The sequence below is a fragment of the Nilaparvata lugens genome, chromosome 4 (assembly GCF_014356525.2).
Source record: "Nilaparvata lugens isolate BPH chromosome 4, ASM1435652v1, whole genome shotgun sequence".
In the NCBI taxonomy this organism is placed as follows: Eukaryota; Metazoa; Arthropoda; class Insecta; order Hemiptera; family Delphacidae; genus Nilaparvata; species Nilaparvata lugens.
This window is the reverse complement of record NC_052507.1, coordinates 46,230,889-46,252,966: the sequence shown is the minus strand read 5'-3', so window position 1 is coordinate 46,252,966 and position 22,078 is coordinate 46,230,889. Positions and strand designations below refer to the sequence as shown.

General features: G+C 42.0%; 1 protein-coding gene across 1 annotated transcript; it reads right to left on the bottom strand.

The window, feature by feature from the left end:
* Window positions 1-745: 745 nt before the first annotated feature.
* Window positions 746-20,615, bottom strand: LOC111050533 (volume-regulated anion channel subunit LRRC8A). Its single transcript, XM_022336871.2, has 5 exons — window positions 20,220-20,615; window positions 16,994-17,206; window positions 15,281-15,591; window positions 11,714-11,934; window positions 746-1,248 (listed from the first exon to the last, which is right to left on the bottom strand). Exons 1-5 carry the CDS (start codon window positions 20,523-20,525, stop codon window positions 1,022-1,024), a joined length of 1,278 nt encoding a protein of 425 aa, XP_022192563.1. The 5' UTR covers window positions 20,526-20,615; the 3' UTR covers window positions 746-1,021.
* Window positions 20,616-22,078: the final 1,463 nt, after the last annotated feature.

Here is a 22,078-nt window from a genome sequence, read left to right as displayed (position 1 = left end):
TTCGTGTCATTTTTATTGTAACTTTAATGTAGTGAGTGAAATTTTCAATCCTGCAACACGTGTCAACTCAGCGGTTCCACACTTTCAACAGAGGGAATAAAGAAAGTTAGTTATGTCGGTTCAACGCATTGTTCTCAAGATATGAGCGTAGAAGCAAAAAGCTGAAAAATTCAACTTTTAAACCCCCCTCATCCCCTTAGCACATGAGTTAGGAATGGGGACTTTTGATATATTCTCCTCTAACTAGTCTCAACAAAGCTGCAAAGTCAAAAATTGTGTTCAAAACATTCCCTCCAAATTATTTTATCAATTGTTCTATTGTTGCAAAACTGGAACTCTCACACTCAACACTAAAGCTACTGCAACAGTTGTAGGGAAATGCGTAAAAGTGTAAATTAAACATCAAATTGAAGAGAATTCAATGCTCTATAAGCTCATAATTAGCATGGATTTTTCCCATCGATTTTTAAAAACTTATAAGAGTAAAAATGGAAAAAAATGGAGGCAATCGTGTTTTTTCAACAATGTCACATCTTCGAGAGCGGATATCTCGAAAACTATATAGAAAAAATTGTGGGATGCATATTGTAGGGAATTATGTGAGCTTTAATTTTATATGTAACAGTTATGACCGTAAAATACATAGTTTCCGTGTTATAAGCGAGAAACCAAAAAATGGTACCTTTGAACCACCCCCACCCCCTTAGCACAAGGGGTAGGGGTGGGAACTTTTGATATGTTTACCTCCTTACTACCCTAAGCAGTACGGCGGAGTCAAAAATTGTCTTCCATACTTATTCCTTCTATAACCTTTCTTTGACTCATACCTGAAGATGTCAAAACATGACGAAACGATCATCACTAGCGAGTGAATACTGTCGAGTTTATAACCACATTCTTGTAGATGCTCTCTCTGAATATTCCGTGAGATCATGGCGAACCGATCGACACTTATTAGCCAGTGGATATTTGCTACTTACAAGGTGCATTGAAGGAATTGACATTGATTTAGAGCGGTGCTTTAAAGAATGTTGCAAGTGTGTGACTTGTCAGGTCGAAGGCTGTTGGTTCGGTGGATGGATGAGATGTACTGCTGGTACTCGTGGTCCAAGCGTCGAGCGGCCTGCTTCTGAGCGAGGCGAGCTGGCACCTCGATGGCCTCGCCGCACTGGCGCGAACATGTCCAGTGCTGGAACGGCACACATGTGTTGCCCAGGTACGGGTACTTAAACGTGAACACTTTGTAGCCTGCTAACACAAAGCACGACGTTAGTGGTGAGCAACACTCAGCTGTTTTCATCTGCACTAAATAAATTATACAGTAAAGAGGGTCGTCGTTTCTTCAATTTGAACACTTTGTGCCGGTCGCACAAAAGCCTGTTCAATTTTAATCGTGATTAGTTCCACGAGAGCCAATCAGAGAAGCCGTCTTATCAAAAAGCCGTCTAACAAAGGCCTTTTTAATAAGACGGCTTCTCTGATTGGTTATCGTGAAATTAATCACAGTTAAAATTTAACCAACTTTATTGCAACCGGGCCTTTGTTGCCTGCACAATATAATGCTGACCACTAACGGTATGTCATGCAAGTTTATCTAACATAAAATAAGCAGCCAATCACAATAAATGAACCACTGGTAAATTAAAATTATAGGAAAATAATTTAACTTCAAATAAAGCCGTTAGTGGCCAGCCAAATTGCCAAACCACACGATCATTTTCAGGCGATTTCAGTTCTCTGATTGGGATGGTGTTCTGGAATCAGCTGATAATCATCCAATCGGAGAGCTTCCTGCCCTGTTGACTTGTCTGAAAACGCCTTTAAAAACGCTCATGTGGCTTATTAACGCTTAATGGTGATATTGGAGCAATTGAAAGGATCTTACAATGCCTTTGCTGTCTGAGGCGCGTTTTATTAAGGTCCGAAATGCGAAATTTCTTTCCATGCGTAAAAATGTTCCTGAGAGAATACATTTTATGAGGATACTGTCAGACACAAATAAATAAGAAGTATCTTAAGCATTATCTTTTATATATAGCACTATTTACGCTGCTCAAAACTGTTAGTTTTTTATTATTTCTCTCTTATTTAATGCTCATTGACTATTTCTAAATTTGAAATTAGTTTGCATTCTTGTTTTGTATCGATCCAAAATGTGACTCTTTTAACCTACATTTTTGAACTGTGTTGAATAGAATGAAATATGATTAGTTTTGAGCTTGATTCTGTTGTCCCTTCCCGCATGTGTTATTATTGTTCAATAAAATAAACAATAAACTTGCAGGAGATAATTTAGCTTGGAAAATAATGTGATAAATACAATAGGTTTAAGAGAAGAGAATGATTTTTGAACAAATTTTCCAAGAGCATGGTAGCCTAGATGAAAATTACGAAGAAAGACTTGGTAAGGATTAAAATAGTTGATATTGAACTTTGAATAAAGTATATGATTACGGTATATTACGTACATATATTTGAATTAGTCAGACACTTGTCCTACATGAGTATTAAGATATTCAATTAACTATCATTGAATAAGAATTAGGAAATAAAGTAGTTCAATAGGGCTACTTGAATTGTTAATTCATAAAGAATAATTTGAGAGTGCCTTTTTTCAAAACTTTTTATATTATCACGTACACCCTGAGTACCTTCAGGGTTAGGCGATTGATACCCAGGTTTTGCTCCTGGACGACTTAGCTCAGTAAGGGGCGGGGTAAGGAGGCAAGTCGAAGTTCCTCTTCATCCTTCTCTGTACGGCACGGGCCGCTGTGCCCTGAGAGGATGAATGGAAGAGACGGCAGCCAACGGGCCGCTGTGCCAGGAGGGAAGGGACGGCAGCCAATGAGCCGCTGTACAGGAGGGACGGACGGCAGCCGACGAGCCGCTGTACAAGGAGTGGAGGACAGGGACGTACGGCAGCCAACGGGCCGCTGTACAAGGAGGAGGAAGGTTGGGAGCGGAATGCTATGGTAAGGAGCTCATCCGGCCTTTAAATACTCTACCAAAGTAGAGGGGATGGAGATCAGCCGCCGCCAGAGAGGCGGCTGGCCGCTGTGCCCTGAGAGGATGGACAGAAGGGACGAAAGCCAATGGGCCGCTGTGCCCGGAGAGGATGGATGAAAGGGATGGCAGCCAACGGGCCACTGTGCCCTGAGAGGATGGATGGAAGGGACGGCAGCCAATGGGCCGCAGTGCCCTGAGAGGATGGTTGGAAGGGACGGCAGCCAATGGGCCGCTGTACACAGGGGGATGGATGGAAGGGACGGCAGCAATCGGGCCGCTGTGCCCTGAGAGGATGGATGGAAGAACGGCAGCCAACAGGCCGCTGAACCCGGAAAGGATGGATGGATAGGATGGCAGCCAACAGGCAACTGTGCCCTGAGAGGATGGATGGAAGGGACGGCAGCCAACTGGCCGCTGTGCATGGAGAGGATGGATGGAAGGGACGGCAGCCAACGGGCCGCTGTGCCCAGAGAGGATGGACGGAAGGGACGGCAGCCAACGGGCCGCTGTGCACGGGGAAGATGGATGGAAGGGACGGCAGCCAATGGGCTGCTGTGCTGTGAGAGGATGGATGTAAGGGACGGCAACCAACGGCCGCTGTGCCCAGAGAGGATGGACAAAAGGGACTGCAGCCAACAGGCCGCTGTGCCCAGAGAGGATGGACTGCAGCAAGCAGGCCACTGTGCCAGGAGGGACGGATGGCAGCCGACAGGCCGCTATACCAGGAGTGGAGGGCAGTGACGTACGGCAGCCAACAGGCCGCTGTACAAGGAGGAGGAAGGTTTAGAGCGGAATGCTATGGTCAGGGGCTCGTCCAGCATTTAAATACTCTACCAAAGTAGAGGGGATGGAGATCAGCCGCCGCCAGAGAGGCAGCTGGCCGCTGTGCCCTGAGAGGATGGATGGAAGGGATGGCAGCCAACGGGCCGCTGTGCCCTGAGAGGATGGATGGAAGGGATGGAAGCCAACGGGCCGCTGTGCACGGAGATGATAGATGGAAGGGATGGCAGCCAATGGGCCGCTGTGCCCAAAGAGAATGGATGGAAGGGACAGCAGCCAATGGTCCGCTGTGCCCTGAAAGGATGGACAGAAGGGACGGCAGCCAACAGGCCGCTGTGCCGAGAGAGGATGGACGGCAGCCAACGGCCCCTGTGCCCTGAGAGGATGGATGGAAGGGATGGCAGCTAACGGGCCGCTGTGCCCAGAGAGGATGAATGGAAGGGATGGCAGACAATGGGCTGCTGTGCCCATGAGGATGGATGGCAGCAAGCGAGCTGATGTGCCGGGAGGGTAGGGACGGCAGCCAACGGGCTGCTGTACCCAAAGAGGGTGGTCGGACTGGATGTCAGCCAATGGGCGCTGTGCCCATAGAGGATGGTTGGAAGGGACGGCAGCCAATGGGCCACTGTGCATGGGGAGGATGGATGGTAAGGAAAAAAGGGAGGGGCCGCTGTGCCCTGAGAGAATGTTGGAAGGGACTGCAGCAAACGGGCCGCTGTGCCCTGAGTGGATGGATAGAAGGGATGGCAGCCAACAGGCCACTGTGCCCTGAGAGGATGGACGGAAGGGACAGCAGCCAACAGGCAGGCCGTTGTGCCCAGAGAGATCCATTCCAGCCAACGGGCCATTGTACAAGGAGGAGAAAGGTTGGGAGCTGAATTGGGCTCATCTGGCATTTAAATACCCTCCCGAAGTAGAGGGGATGGAGATCAGCTGCCGCCAGAGAGGCGGCTGGCCGCTGTGCCCTAAGAGGATGGCAAAAGGGATGGCAGCCAATGGGCTGCTGTTCCCTGAGAGGATGGATGGAAGAGATGGAAGCCAATGGGCCGCTGTGCATGGAGAGGATGGATGGAAGGGATGGCAGCCAACAGGCCACTGTGCCCAAAGATAATGGATGGAAGGGATAGTAGCCAATTGGCCGCTTTGCCCTGAGGGGATGATGGATGGGACAGCAGCCAATGGGCCACTGTGCACGGAGAGGATGGATGGATGGGACGAAAGGGACAGGCCACTGTGACCTGAGAGGATGTTGGAAGGGACAGCAGAAAACAGGCCGCTGTGCCCTGAGTTGATGGATGGAAGGGAAGGCAGCCAACAAGCCGCTGTGCCCTGAGAGGATGATTGGGAGGGACGGCAGCCAACAGGCCGCTATTCCCAGAGAGGATGGATGGCAGCCAATGGGCTGCCGTGCCTGGAGAGGATGAACGGAAGGGATGGCAGCCAACAGGCAGGCCGTTGTGCCCAGAGAGATCCACTCCAGCCAAAAGCCATTGTACAAGGAGGAGGAAGGTTGGGAGCTGAATGGGGCTCGTCTGGCGTTTAAATACCCTCCCGGAGTAGAGGGGATGGAGATCAGCTACCGACAGAGAGGCGGCCGGCCACTGTGCCCTGAAAGGATGGATGAAATTTACGGCAGCCAACGGGCCGCTGTGCCCTGAGAGGATGGTTGGAAGGGACGGAAGCCAACGGGCCGCTGTGCATGGAGAGGATGGATGGAGGGATGGCAGCCAACAGGCTGCTGTGCCCAAAGAGAATGGATGGAAGGGACAGCAGCCAATGGGCCACTGTGCTCTGAGAGGATGGACAGAAGGGACGGCAGCCAACAGGCCGCTGTGCCCAGAGAGGTTGGACGGCAGCCAATGGGCTGCTGTGCCCGGGGAGGATGGATGGCAGCAAGTGGGCCAATGTGCCAGGAGGGAAGGGACAGCAGCCAACAAGCCGCTGTGCCCTGAGAGGTTGGTTGGAAGGGACGGCAGCCAACGGGCCGCTGTGCCCAGTGAGGATGGACGGAAGGGATGGCAGCCAATGGGCCACTGTGCCCGGGAGGATGGATGGAAGGGACGGCAGCCAACAGGCCACTGTGCCCAGAGAGGATGAATGGAAGGGACGGCAGCCGATGGGCTGCTGTGCCCGGGAGGATGGATGGCAGCAAGCGGGCTTATGTGCCAGTAGGGAAGGGATGGCAGCCAAGAGCCGCTGTGCCCTGAGAGGATGGTTGGAAGGGATGCCAGCCAATGGGCCGCTGTGCCCTGAGAGGATGTTGGAAGGGGAGGTAGCCAACAGATGGGCTGTTGTGCCCAGAGAGATCCATTCCAGCCAACGGACCATTTTACAAGGAGGAGGAAGGTTGGGAGTGGAATAGGGCTCGTCTGGTGTTTAAATACCCTCCCAAAGTGGAGGGGATGGAGATCAGCTGCCGCCAGAGAGGCGGCTTGCTGGTTTGCCCTGAGAGGATGGATGGCAGGGATGGCAGCCAACCGGCCGCTGTGCCCGGGGAGGATTGACAGTAGCAAGTGGGTGTGCCAGGAAGGAAGGGACGGCAGCCAACGAGCCGCTGTACCTGGAGAGTACAGATAGGGATGTATGGCAGCCAACAGGCCACTGTGCCCAGAGAGGATGGATGGGAGGGACAGCAGCCAACGGGCCACTGTGCCCTGAGAGGATGGATGGATGGGATGGCAGCCAACGGGCCACTGTGCCTTGAGATGATGGATGGATGGGATGGCAGCCAATGGGCCAATGTGCCCTGAGAGGATGGATGGAAGGCACGGCGGCTAACAGGCCACTTTGCCCTGAGAGGATGGTTGGATAGGTCAGCAGCCATTGGGCTGCTGTCCACGGAGAGGATGGACGGAAGAGAGTGCAGACAACGAACCGCTGTGCCCAGAAAGGATGGATAGAAGGGACAGCAAACAACGAGCAGCTGTACCAGGAGAGGAAAGATGGGGATGTACGGCAGCCAACAGGCTGCTGTACAGGAGGGACGGGCGGCAGCCGACGGGCCACTGTGCCCAGAGTGGATGGACGAGAGGGATGTGCCCTGAGAGGAGGGATGTAAGGGACGGCAGCCAACGATCCGTTGTGCCCAGAGAGGATGGATGGAAGGGATGGCAGCCAATGGGTCGCTGTGCCCTGAGAGGATGAACAGAAGGGACGGCAGCCAATGGGGCCACTGTGCCCGGAGAGGATGGACAGGGGGGAAGGCAGCCAATGGGCCGCTGTGCCCAGAGAGGATGGACGGAAGGGACGGCAGCCAATGGGCCACTGTGCCCGGGGAGGATGGACAGCAGCAAGCAGGACACTGTGCCAGGAGGGAAGGGATGGCAGCCAACAAGCTGCTGTACCTGGAGAGGACAGAGGGGGATGGACGGCAGCAAGCAGGCTGCTGTGCCCGGAGTGGATGGATGGAAGGGACAGCAGCCAATGGGTCGCTGTGCCCTAAGAGGATGAACAGAAGGGACGGCAGCCAATGGGGCCACTGTGCCCCAATTACACTCTCAATCAAGATTACTTGATTGTCCTGAACTTAGAGCATATGTGAGACAGTACAAGAAAATTCTAAATAGGTGCATTAGACAGGCTAAAATATTATACAACAGTAACAGAATACGTCAGGCTGATAACAAAACAAAAATGGCTTGGAAAATAGTTAAACAAGAGACAAATGAGGGAGGGAAAGAGTTGGAATTGTCAAGGGTATTCAATGATGCTCCAATTGAATCTACATTAAATTCATTCAATCATTTTTTTTCAAACATCTGCGACACATTGAAGTTAAGTACAGACATGGAAACTGCTTTTGAGTACTGTAATAGACAACAAAAAACAAACAGCATTTTAGTTTCATTTGCTCAGGTGACAGAACATGAGATAATTACCTTAATAAAGAGAATGAAGGCATCCAGAGCACCTGGCTGGGATGATTTTCCCCCTTTCCTTTTAAAAAAATGTGCTTTCCAAATGATTAAACCTTTAACTTTTCTAATTAATCAATCTTTTAAGCATGGTGTGTTCCCTGACATTTTAAAATACAGTAATGTGTTACACTTTCTTAAAAAAGGAGATCCCAATGATCTGAGTAATTATAGACCAGTTGCAATACTGTCTGTATTCTCACAGATATATGAGATGGCGGTTGTGTCTAGGTTGACTGCTCATTTAGAGAATAATGGATTATTGGTTGAAGACCAGTTTGGATTTCGTAAAAAAAGGACATTTCTGGAGCAATCTATGATTTTGTCAAATATATGTCACTTGCAATTGATCGATCGCGGCATGCTGCTGGCATATTCTGCGATCTTTCAAAAGCTTTTGACTGTGTCAATCATGAAATCCTGCTAGAAAAATTGAGCTTTTAGCTTTTATAGAATAACAGGCACAGCTCTAAGATGGCTCCGCTCCTATCTTTCCGACAGGAAGCAATGTGTGAGAGATCCATCTTCTGCAAAATGTTCTTCATTTACCAGGGTCCCAAATGGAGTACCACAAGGATCTGTCCTCGGACCTTTGCTCTTTTTGTTGTACATTAATGATTTACCTAAGGCAACAACCAATTCAAAGTTAATTATGTATGCGGATGACACAACTTGTATAGCATCAAACGATGATCAGATCACATTGGTAACTCAATTGAAGAATACACTTTTAGAAATAAACGAGTGGTTTAAAGTGAATGGACTTTCCTTAAATTGCAATAAATCACACCTTATACAATTTCGTTCCATACGCAATCAATCGAGGATAGACGAGACTCACCTTCCAACCATTAGAAATAGCTTAATACTCTCCTCCTCAACTAAATTCTTGGGACTTGTAATCGACCAGAATTTTTCCTGGAAGGAGCACATTAAGAGCTTAATGAAAAAATTGAATCAAGCCTATTTTGTAATTTCAATTCTTTCCAACTCACTCGACAGAAACACATTATTGACCGTCTATTATGCATATGTGTATTCCCACTTGAGCTACAGCACAATATTTTGGGGTAATTCTGTAGACAGCCGTAGAATCTTCATCATGCAGAAAAAGATATTGAGAGTTATCTGTAGACTGAGATCAAGGGACTCATGTAAAGCATTTTTCAAAGACCTTAACATACTCACACTTCCTTCCATTTACATTTACCAGCTACTAGTTTTTGTTAAAGTAAATATCAATAAGTTCCAATTTTGTACAGATAATCATAAATATAATACTCGAAATAGAAATATTATTGCATTTCCAATCCATAGAAATGTAGCTTTTGAAAAAACTCCATTTTATTCTGGAATGAGACTCTATAATAGGCTGCCAACAGACATTCGAAACATTGAATCAGTCATTTTATTCAAACAGGCAGTCAAAAAATTGTTATTAGAGAAAAGCCTATACGCAATCTCAGAATTTTATTCACAAGAAAATTGATTTTTTTATATATAATAAATATCATTACCATCCTTAATGATACTTGACACTTGATACCTGAATAAATATTTTATTATTTTGATTGTATGTATATATAGTATTAGTATTAGTACTGACAAGTTATCTGTCAAATGGGATTATTCCCAAAATTGATGTAATGTAATGATTATTGATAAATAAATAAATAAATGTGCCCGGAGAGGATGGACAGGGGGGAAGGCAGCCAATGGGCCGCTGTGCCCAGAGAGGATGGACGGAAGGGACGGTAGCCCATGGGCCACTGTGCCCGGAGAGAATGGATGAAAGGGAGGGCAGCCAATGGGCTGCTGTGCCAGGAAAGGATGGACAGCAATAAGCGGGCCGCTGTGCCAGGAGGGAAGGGACAACAGCTAACGAGCCGCTGTACCTGGAGAGGATGGATGGGGATGGCCGGCAGCAAGCGGGCTACTGTGCCAGGTGGGAAGGGACAGCAGCCAATGAGCCACTGTACCTGGTGAGGACGGACGGGGACGTACGGCAGCCAACAGGCCACTCTACAGGAGGGACAGACGGCAGCCGACGGGCCACTGTACCAGGAGTGGAGGACAGGGATGTATGGCAGCCATCGGACAAGAAGGAGGAAGGTTGGGAACAGAATGCTATGGTCAGGGGCTCAACCGGCGTTTAAATACTCTCCCAAAGTAGAGGGGATGGAGATCAGCCACTGCCAGAGAGGTGGCTGGCCGCTGTGCCCTGAGAGGATGGACAGAAGGGACGGAAGCTAACGGGCCGCTGTGCCTGGAGAGGATGGATGGAACGGATGGCAGTCAATGAGCCACTGTGCCCTGAGAGGATGGATGGAAGGGACGGCAGCCAATGGGCTGCTGTGCCCTGAGAGGATGGTTGGAAAGGACAGCAGCCAATGGGCCGCTGTTCCCGGAGAGGATGGATGGAAGGGACGGCAGCCAACGGGCCGCTGTGCCCAGAATGGATGGATGGAAGGGATGGCAGCCAACGGGCCGCTGTGCCCTGAGAGGATGGATGGAAGGGATGGCAGCCAATGGGCCGCTGTGCCCTGAGAGGATGGACAGCAGCAAGCGGGCTGCTGTGCCAGGAGGGAAGGGATGACAGCCAAAGAGCTGCTGTGCCCTGAGAGGATGGATGGAAGGGACAGCAGCCAACGGGCCACTGTGCCCAGAGAGGATGGATGGAAGGGACGGCAGCCAATGGGCCGCTGTGCCCGGAGAGGATGGACAGTAGCAAGGGGACCACTGTGCCAGGAGGGAAGGGATGGCAGCCAACGAGCCGCTGTACCTGGAGAGGATGGATGGCAGGGACGGCAGACAACGGGCCACTGTGCCCTGAGAGAATGGATGTAAGGGATGGCAGCCAACGATCCGCTGTGCCCAGAGAGGATGGATGGAAGGGACGGCAGCAATGGGCCGCTGTGCCCAGAGAGGATGGACGGCAGCAAGCGGTCTGCTGTGCCAGGAGGGAGGGGACGGCAGCTAACGAGCCGCTGTGCCCTGAGAGGATGGATGTAAGGGACGGCATCCAACGATCTGCTGTGCCCAGAGAGGATGGATGGAAGGGACGGCAGCAACGGCCCGCTGTGCCCGGAGAGGATGGACGGCAGCAAGCGGACCGCTGTGCCAGGAGGGAGGGGACGACAGCTAATGAGCCGCTGTACTCGCTGAGGACGGATGGGGACGTTGGGCAGCCAACGGGCTGCTGTACAGGAGGGACGGACGGCAGCCAACGGGCCGCTGTACAAGGAGGAGGAAGGTTGGGAGCGGAATGCTATAATCAGGGGCGTTTAAATACTCTCCCCTCTGATGGAGATCAGTCGCCGCCAGAGGCAGTAAGAATCCTCTCGATGTGCGGAAGATGTTGCGCCATCGATACCCTCCTTATAACCGCGGTCAGCCATCTTACTGATAGCCGAGATTCTTTTAATATTATTAATAATAATTATTATTTAGCAACATTTTCCCGTCACAATTTTACTTTGTGACAATATGAACACAAATAGTTTCAGCTTTCAAGCCATATTCAAGTTTTTTCCAAAATTAATTATTACTTCTAGTGAACAAATATTAACAGTAGAATTAGATAATTAGAAACAAATTACACTTATATGTCTAGGGGAAATCATTTAGAGCATTTCATGAAGAAATCTCATTCTCAATGAAAAGTGTATCTATTGTTTTGAGGGTTATTTGAGCACAGATTTTACACTGAGCAATTAGAGTCAATTTGTGTAATCAAGTTTTTGTCTAATGTGTGAGTTTAGTTCAAGAGATATGTGTTTCCAGTGTAAACACATTTATAATGTTTCCTACTTTGCCTTGTTTTGTATTGAGGTTGTTATAACATTGTTCAATGTTTTCAGCAATAACAATTTTGATTTGTAGTGACTATTAAGCTATGTATGGTAATGGCCATCGTCGTTAATAAGAAAGTTTGGAGAGCTATTCTACAGATTTTTCCAAAGATGGATAACAAGAAAAAAAGAAAATATAAAAAACAATGTAGGCTACGGTACCTTGTTCACATTTTGGTTTAGCTGTATTACAGTAGCCGCAAACATTGAACTGCATGTACAAACGAGAGATCTGCTCTTGCATGACTTCGGGCAGGAAGCCCGGCCTGAAGAAGTTTTCTTTTGATGCAATAATTGATTGAATAGCAAGCATCTCCAAAGTTTCGGGCTGGAAGATCGTCTGGACATTCCGTCTACATTTCTCATTGCTCACTTTCAATACTCTGAAAAAATTGCATATTTGATTAAGTAAACTGTAAATCCACTTGATCAACATTCTACAGGGTTACTACAAAAGATTTATCGGATTTAAAAAAATCATAATTATCAAAAGTATGCATTCGAACTGGATAAACTTTACACCAATGAAAAGAAAATTCCAGTCTTTTTAAATAAATGCCTTGGGCTCCTTCAAGACTAGACAGCCAGGAAGCGCAGGCATCCAGGTCACACAGTCAGCTGAGCAAGCAGGCAGTCACTCACTCCATCACCGGGCATTTTTGAGAATTGGGCAGCCACAATTACTGGGCTATTTCGATTACCAGTGTGGCATCCAACCAGCAGCCAAAATGTGGCTGCCAGGATGGCTGCCCTAGTCTTAAAATAGAGCCCGGTTATGTAGTCAGCGACTGCCTGCCCGGCTGACTGTGTTACCTGGTTGCCTGGCTGCCTAGTCATGTAATAGGGGCTCAATGTAATCTTCTCTTTCCATTGGTATGAAGTTTAATCATTTCAAATAAAGTACTTTTTTTGAAATTATGAATTTTGGTAATTATGATTTTTTTGAACCCGGTGAATCTTTTCTTTTTCAAAATATTGGTAAAGCTTTAGCAACAAATTAAGATGTTGTGAAGACTCTCCATAATTAAGTTAAAGTGATATTGTCAATCCCACTCAACAGTACAGAATATTTTTAATCAAGACCATGATTTGTCCAACCATGTTAAACCAACAAAGAACTATGGTCCTGTGATTTAAACTAGTAGATCTGTGAACAGTAGACCTCGCGCTCAGTAAGTTACATTGACCTGTTTATTGACCTTTTTATCTCAAAAATTAATAAATAATTTAAAATGTCTAGAAAAATCATAAATAAATATAGAGCTTTCTGTCCTATCGTACCGTGACGTGTCGTCCCGGAATGTGAGTGTGAGCGCTGTTATCAGGTCTGGCTTCAACTGTCTACAACGTTGATGGAAAGATACAATTTTCAAGATGTTCGATGTTTTTGAACGGGTAGTATTATAGTCAACTGTCTACTAACGTTGATGGAGAGATAAATTTTCATGATGTTCAATGTTTTTGAACGGGTAGTATTATAGTCCACTAGACAGCTGATTTATGATGAATAATTCTATTGTCTGATTTTTACGGTAATATTGACGTATGAAGGAGGCTCCTTTTTCCTTTTATATTATCCTTGAAATGCAAAATTTCCAAAAACCTTGTATATACGTCGACGCGCAATTTAAAAAGGAACATACCTGTCAAATTTCATGAAAATCTATTACCGCGTTTCGCCGTAAATGCGCAACATAAAAACATATAAACATTAAATAAATAAAGATAATGCCAAACCGTCGACTTGAATCTTAGACCTCACTTCGCTCGGTCAAATATTCTATTTTTTTTTTTAGTTCGTATAGGCCAACTAAGGGCCACAGTAATTTACCATTAAACATTATTATTATTATTTACGTTGGTCTCCCGCTTTCGCGTCCAATACTCTTTCATCCTCGCACTCCGAGCGATTCGTCTTTCTAACGACCAAGTTTCAATCTTGGGTTCGTCTGGGAAAACATTAACTTTAATCTGATTCCGTAGCCCTGCTCTGATCAGTAAATATGCCTCTGTTATTGGAATATTTAGTATAGTGGAATCGACAGTATAATAAATTCATGAATATTATTAAGTCTTAAAGTTATAATCGTTAATATCATTAAGTTATAAATTGTGATTGAATAGTGTTTGTAAAATAATAAATGAATAATTCTAAAATTTTAAAGTTATGAAGTGCCTAAAAAATTGAAATGTGTAATAAATTGAGTTCGGGAAGTAGCCTAATTCTGTACTAAGTGAACGAAAACATTGTTTTTTCTTACAATAAATTGAATAAAGTTTCGCACTATTCTATAATTTGAAAACTAAATTTACAAAAATTGATAAATTGTATAATAAATTATTTTAATTTGCTTAATAATAAAATACAAAAACGACCAATTCATTGCTCCTGAAGAAAATTTACTGGTCTGTAAGATACAAATAGTTCAAGAATCAGGAAGCCCATAAATATCATAGAATTGTATTGGTTCTTTAATATAGGAAAAGGCCTTTTTGATCATACAAGAAAAAAATATATATATATCCGTCTAGTTATAATCATTACATAAAACGTCCAATGTGTGGGAAGTTTCCTGTATTTCAGCAATTCAGGACTCAGCAATACAAGGTTTGATTGCAGTATTTCTTATACATTTTTACAGCGAAATCAGTCATGAATCAAACTGGCCATAAAATAATAACAAAACCGACAACGTGCACAAAAGTCGATAAAGATTCAAATGTAGATATTGAATAGATTATCAATCATAACAGTTTATAGACATGATATGACTATCAAGTAGTAAAATTAAAGGTTGAATAAAATAAAATTGATTGATTGAATAAAGTAAGAATACTGTATTTTATACATATTTTGGCTGCATAAGTTGAATAAAAATGTATGTAAACCGTGATTTGCTAATATTTCCAGCGCACAACCATTAATTATTATTTATTATGAGTTATTTCCAAATATTATTTTTGCCTAGTCTTGACTATAGTCTGGTGCCAACAACAAACCAACAAACCTCCAATAATTCATCAACAAACTATCTCAGTGCCGGTTGCACAAAAGCCGGTTAAATTTTAATCATAATAATAACACTAAAATAATAAACCTTATTCCTAATAGACTCTAAGATTATTAGAAAAACTAAACTAGACTTAAAAACCTGGACCTACAGTAACTTTTTCTTTCCGACGTATGAATCTCGAGATTTCTGGTCTAATTTCTGTTTGAAAGGCCATTTCTTTTAGATAATTTGTTAAAAGAGAACTCGCTTACAATTTTTGCTCATATTTTTCTCTCTTTCTCCTACCTTCTTCTCCAATACATCTCTTTTCTTATCCTCTTCACCTTCATTCTTTACTTCTATACCCTCTACCTGCCTATTACATGGGAAACCATAGTTGGCTAGGTATTTTTCCTCTTTTCTTTTTTTCAGCACACCCCAACCATGAAGCCTGTTTTTATATTTTATTAGGAATTTATTTTTGATTGTGATTTTTTGTATTTTGATTTCTTTTTTGTATATTGTAGTGAATTGAATAAAATTATTGATAATTTATTGATTGATTGAATCGTGATTAATTCCGCGAGAACCAATCAGAAAAGCCGTCTTAACAAAAAGGCCTCATGTGATTGGTACTCGTGGAATTAATCACGGTTAAAATGTAACCGGCTTTTGTGCAACCGGGCCTCAGTATAAAAAATAGGGAGCCCTAGAATGATTAAGTAGGAAATAATACCTGTCATTAACATCCGTATGGTACCAAATGAACGTGGACTTGAAATAATTACTATTGCCATGTCTCCTAACAACCAGCAATTGTTTCATATCTAGCAGCATTCCAGGTAAGGCATCTAAATGATTTTTATCTAGGAATAGATGAGTCAACTTGGGGCAAAACCGGAGTGTGTGGGGAATGGATTTGACAGTGAGCTTGTTGTCGGTGAGCACCAAGTGCTCGAGGTTCTCCATTCGGCCGATGTCGGCTGGCAGCGTGGTCAGGCAGTTGTTCATCAACGAGAGCACCTTAATTGACTTGCATCTGAAAAGCTGCAAAGCAAACCAATCTATTACAGGGAGTGCCCTAATACTGCGAAATTTCAATTTGTCTAGTGTACAAACATAACCTAAAAGGTTCTGTTCAATTAGGTTTTAAAGGCAGAAGGAAAGGTTAGGAAGGTTACGTTTTGGCTTTTAAATGACGATATGTTGATATTATTTGTAATGTGAGTAATGTTATTTGTAATGTGTAATCTGAGTATCCTTTTAAATTATTTCGTCGAGAAAGATAGATAGAGGAAAGGTACTCAGATTTATATTAAAAGTAGCCCTGAAGTAAATTGTTAAATTAGTAGGTACTTATTTTTATTCATATTCTTAATATTTCCTATTGGTTTATTTCTTATTTTTAATCATTTTCAATTTTTCATTAACTTTTTTTCTTGATAATTATTAAGAACTTTGTGATGTTGAATCGGGAACAGTTTTGGGCTATAATGACTGTTGTTCCCATACCTGTATGTATGTATTTTTTGTAAATAAATAAATAAGGAAAAAATACAAAAACAATTAGTTATGAAGTGAGTATACAAAGATCATTTACCTGAATAACTCATGACCACGCTTATACTTTATTTATTTGGTGTTATTAATAATAATAATAATAACAAAGGCAAACACCTCTAGTTTTTATTGAAATTCCTTGATAATACAAATACCAAATAAAAAATTGTGTTTTCTTTCGAAAAATCACGAATTACAGCGTTTATATATTTATTGAACATTTTTTTAAATTATCAAAGTACTTTTTGATAAACTCTATAATAGTTTAAGGGTCGCATGATGATTCTCTCTCAATCATCCAAGAATGATAATTGTTTGTAAAAAACTAGTAATAGTATTGATACATAGTACTTCAAATGATACATATTTCAGGGAATTTTTTTATTGTTTTACAATGCTTCTTCGAAATTTCATCATCGTTGATTTTCTATTTTGTAAAAAAAAATATTTTTGTTACAAGAATTATAACAATAGCCATAGGCCTATATTGGAGAAGCCAAATATTTTGCTGTTGAATGAAAAAGACTAGCACAAGTACACAAAAAAAATATTTTGCTGTTTTCCAAATCCTCACTACTTCAAACAGTGAGTAGGATTCATTGTGACAGTAGTAGACCGATTGCTTACATTGTACGTAGCCTGCAGAAAGTAATTCATTTTCAGTCAATAAACATTCTGAATCTTCATAATTTATTGAAAAAAATATTTGACAATTACTAAATTAAGTACGGTATTAGATGTCCGCTTCTCTAGTGAGATTCACTTCAAATTTTCAGCAAAAACAATGCTTTTCATTCATCCAATTATGACGATTTGAAGTGAATACCACTATAGCTAATAACGTGGTACAAAGAAAATAAGCATTTAGCATTTTCGTCTAAAATCTTACCTCGGCTGGTAAAACAACAAGCTTATCATGTGAACCAATATTATCGAGATAAACTTCAACAATACTATTCAGCTGTAGATAGCGAGCAAATGAAGTTCCAGCAATTGAAGGGGGTTTTCCCGAATTGTTCATTTCAGAATTGAGGAAGGCTAGTAACCGCCAGGGGTGCTTTTCCAGAGCCATATCGAGGAACCACAGATCGCTTGATATTTTCTGCAATCAAAAATCACAAATTACATTACTCTGATATAACCGTATTGATATTATGACACAATCATCAAGTTTTAGAGAAGTAAGATTAATTTCAGAGTATGATTACATTGGTACATCGCATTGGTTCACAGGGGTTACGCGAATCCCTTTAGTAAATTTGTAGATCAAGAATTTTCTGTAATAACTAGACTATTAACTTCCTGTAAAAGCTGTAAGTCAGTCAGAAGTGGGTGAAAAAAATCACTTTAGGTTACGCGTCACCCCGGGTGTCTTTCATATGTTTATATGGAATTCACTCGAAGATTTTGATTATTTTCAAGTATGATTGATGTAGGATAGTTAACTTGAAGTCAAGTTAAATAGATTCCAAGTATTTTAACCTCAAAAGTATGTAATTATAAATTGAAAATTTTTAAAGATTCCTTCTTACTTTCCTATCTAGGTTTTTTACATTCTACATTGAGCGGCAACTATTTTTATCTTATTAGCCCTAAGTTGGATTGTACCTTCAAAATCCAAGCTGAATCCAAAATCAAACATTATCAGTATCTAAATACTTGAAGAATTGTCTACATTGATATAGAGAATTTAAGTTTCAGTTCTTATAAACTTTACTTCAAGTTTGCAAAATGAATTAATTTTATACAAAATTTGAATTCAAGTAATATTGATTATTGTAAACGACACGACCCTTAAGGAATATTGCATCTTGAATAGATGAATGAGAAATAAGTTAGAATATTAGTTTACTAGTTAATATTATTTTTAATTTGTCGCTTTAGTAAATACTTAAAACTACAGTGTTCAGTGTTGTATTGAAAAAAATATTGTTTTTGGGTTCTGTGCAGAATATTGGTTGCAAAGATGACAGACAATTGTTTGAAAGTTACAAGTTTCTCTTATTCAAGATAAAACAAATATCACTCAACGTATTTTTAAGACAATGATAAGGCTTGTCATTCATTCTATTGTTGAACCACTTACAACTTTATTTAATCAATGTATAAAGGAAGGTCAATAGGTACTAAGATTGTCTGAAAATATCAAAAATAATTCGAGGGCACAAAAAAGGTGACAAATTCTCAGTTGAGAACTTCAGACCTATATATAGGTCCTATATTTCAGTATAGTTCCTATATTTTCAAAACTTCCTCAGTACATTTTGTTTCTGCAGCTGGTAGTCTATTTTGAATCTAATAACTCATTGTCTAATAGTCAATATGGATTTCGAAGAGGAAAATCAAGAAATATGTTTATCGAAGATAGTGTATATTTTCATCTTTTGAGAATAAGGAATACATTTACATTCAGTTAACTCTGTGTGATCTTAAAAAAGCGTTTGACTGTTTATCACATTGTGTCTTGCTAGCCAAACTCAAGAGATATGGAATTAAGGATGAATCACTGAAGCTGCTGGAATCTTATCTTAGGGGTAGAAAACTGTATGTAAACAGCAAAACATTCAGAACCAGAGCGGTTGAGTTTGATGTACCCCAAGGATCTGTCTTAGGCCAATTTATGCTCCTTGTGCATGATACCTGTCTACAAATGTTCCTTGTCGAGCTCTACTCTACAACTCTTTGCAGATGACACAACTCTCGTCACATCCCATGCTGATCTTCACATGTTGCAACAGATTGAAGCTGAAGCTTTCAGTATGGCTGCTGATGAATGCCGAAAAAACTCAAATGATTGTCTGTTGTTTAAGAGGTGGTAGGTATCAGAAATGATATGGCTGCAGTGAAGCTTCTTGGCATTTATTTGGACTCCAAATTGGATTGGCAGGTACATGTGAGTAATGTCTGTACTAAGCTGTCAAGAGTCATACGAAGGTTAAAGCTGCGTTTACACCAAAGTTATTAACAAAATGTTAATAACTTAATTCTTATAGATTCTATTAGATTGAAAGGAACTTGACAAAAATGTTCATCATGTGTATGATAAGTTATGTTCAATCCAATAGAATCTATAAGGATTAAGTTATTAACATTTTGTTGATAACTTTGGTGTAAACGCAGCTTAAGAAATACGATTTCGTTGGATAAACTGAGAACTGTTTACTTGGCCTTGTTCCAATGTCATATAGAATATAGGCCTAGTATCAAATTATGGGGACATGCTCCCTCAGTAAATGACATAGTACATATATGGTACTCTTCTTGTGCCAAAAACGAGCCATATGCAAGGTAAGCCTCCCAGGGAAACATGTTTTGTTTATTTATTTGCAAAAATGTATACATGTATGTTGTCCTTTATTTGTTGAGTTGAAATTGTTAACTTAGCTCTGTATATTTTATCAGCCTCAATAAATGTCAAGAGAAGTCTGTTACAACATAATGAAAGAGGTTCACTTCACAGATTTAATGTTAGAACCAGTCATGATATTAATGTTCCTAGATGCAGACTTGGAAAGACTCAGGACCACTGGCTTTCTTGTACTAAAAAATGTTTCAACAAACTACCTATTAATGTGCGAGATGCTTTATTAAAAGTGTTCAAGATTAAATTGCATCAGTCGTTTGAAAGAAATCTATTTTATTTAATAAATGAATTTTTATCTGGAGGCTATATTGATGTATAAATTATATTTTTTATGCTACGTTTTTGTGATTTGACCTGACTGTGTTTGATTCTTGTTTTATCTCTGTTTGACCTGACTGTGATATGTTATAAATTGGTTTTGTCTTAATCATGAATAGATAATTATTATGTTGTTTTTTTCTGTTATAATTACATTTAATTATGATCTGGACTGATTCCGCAGTAGAACAAATAAGCTGTGAAAATATTTACGTTATATTGAATAGAACTATTAATATTGTAGGCTATCAACTCTAAATAAGCGTATGACGAAACTCTGTTTTTAAAAGCTCCTGAGTTAATAAAAACATTTTTATTATTAATGCTTATCATGGATAGTGTGCACCTTAGGCTGTAGGTTATTTAAAAAAATGTAAGACTAAAATCTATTTCTAATTTGAGTAGTACGGTAGGTTAAATTTAAAAATCTCACCTTATACTCTAGCCTGTAATCATCCTTGTGATACAATATTATACTTTTACGTGGACTAAAATTTTTTTTACAACGTTGATAGCTTAATTGACTACTTATTTTATAGCACTCTTTATAGTTCGTTGAAATTATCAACATAGTCAGATATTTGTTTGAGTTCTGAGTTTTGTCTGGACACTTGTCATCCACTACACTTTTAAAATTTGGGTTAATCTCACTTTTAGAGGCTAATGGCTTTTCAAATAGAACTAATCCTTCTTTGAGCTTCTCCATTAGTAAATATTCATAATAATATAGCACGCACATTTTAAAAATAAATAAATTCTAAAAAATAACACATTACATGTAACCGCAGGTTAGGTTATCTGTTTACAGGTTTCGACACAATCGTCATTTTACTTTTGCATGCTTCAACCTTAGACCAGTTATAGAATAGACACGACCCAATGTATATTCATACTGAAAGTCGATGAAGCCAACATCTACTGCCATTTTTCCAAATCGTGACGTCAGCATCAGATAGAAAACTTTCCTGTAAAGTTTGTTTACATTGTTTTCCATAGCAGATTGTGTCTATTTCAGCGGGAGCGCAGCGGGAGTTTACCATTTTAATAAATAATAATTCATATCCTTCTGAAATAGACACAATCTCAAAGTTTTCTGTCCGATGATGACGTCACGATTTGGCGATATGGCAGTAGATTTTGGCTTCAGAGGCTGGACTTCCTAGCGTGTCTATTCTATAACTGGTCTATTGCCGGGTCTACACGACAACGATATTTGCGCAAACTTGGCTCAAAGCCAGGTTTACTCAAATCTGGATATGAGCCAAGTTTGCTCAAACCTCTGTTCACACGACACCAACTTAACACAAACCTGTATTATAAACTAAACCATAAATAAATTCTATACGAAGTCTTTGAAGTGTTTATAAACTTGAGATTAATAGTAACTCAAGCCTCCTCCTCCACCTCCTCAACCCACCAGCCCACCAACTATTCCTCCTCCTCCTCCGCCAATTACTCCTCCTTCTCCACCACCTACTCCCACTACTCCACCTAACTCTAAACTTCCACCTCCTCCACACCATACTCTTCCTCCTCATCCAACTATTCCTCTTCCTCCACAACTCCACCACCTACTCCTCTTCATCCACCACCTACTCCTCCACCTCACCCACCTACTCCTCCGCTCTTTACTCTTCCTCCTCCTCCAACTATTCCTCCTCCTCTTCAACTACTCCACCACCTCATCATCCTCCTCCTTCCACTCCTCCTCTTCCTCATCCTCCTCGACCACCTTCTCATCCACAACCACCTACTCCTCCTTCGCCACCTCCTCCAACTACTCCTCCACCTATTCCTCCAACTCCTCCTCCTCCCTCAAACCTCAGAAATTTACACCGATCTCCCGTCTACATGACGCAAACTTAGCAATTTTGCTCCTCTCCACAAAGTAGAAGGAATCAGAGAGAACATTCTTACCGGTTATTTTTTCGCCTAATGTGCAGTATAAACGTATACCGGTAGAAAGCGCTTGTTTACGCAATGACGATTTCTGTCTGAGCTGGATTAGTGCTGTAGTAGGGGCACGTAGTGGGGAGTCATTGACATCCTACACTTCCCTCTCAAACAAACCAGTTCACACCACTCCCTCCCCAGCAAAACAACGTGCTGGCAGTGAACTCTATACTAACTGGAATGGGCTGTCCAATGCTAAGCTACAGCTAAAAGTGTGTAAGGCGGAGTGAGTGAGACAGGCATACCGTGTGGGATTCCCTTCTCTCTCGTACTCATACATTTAAGCAGGTTGTTGCAGCTCTTGAGTACGATTTTTCATTTTTAAAGTTGAAAAATGGA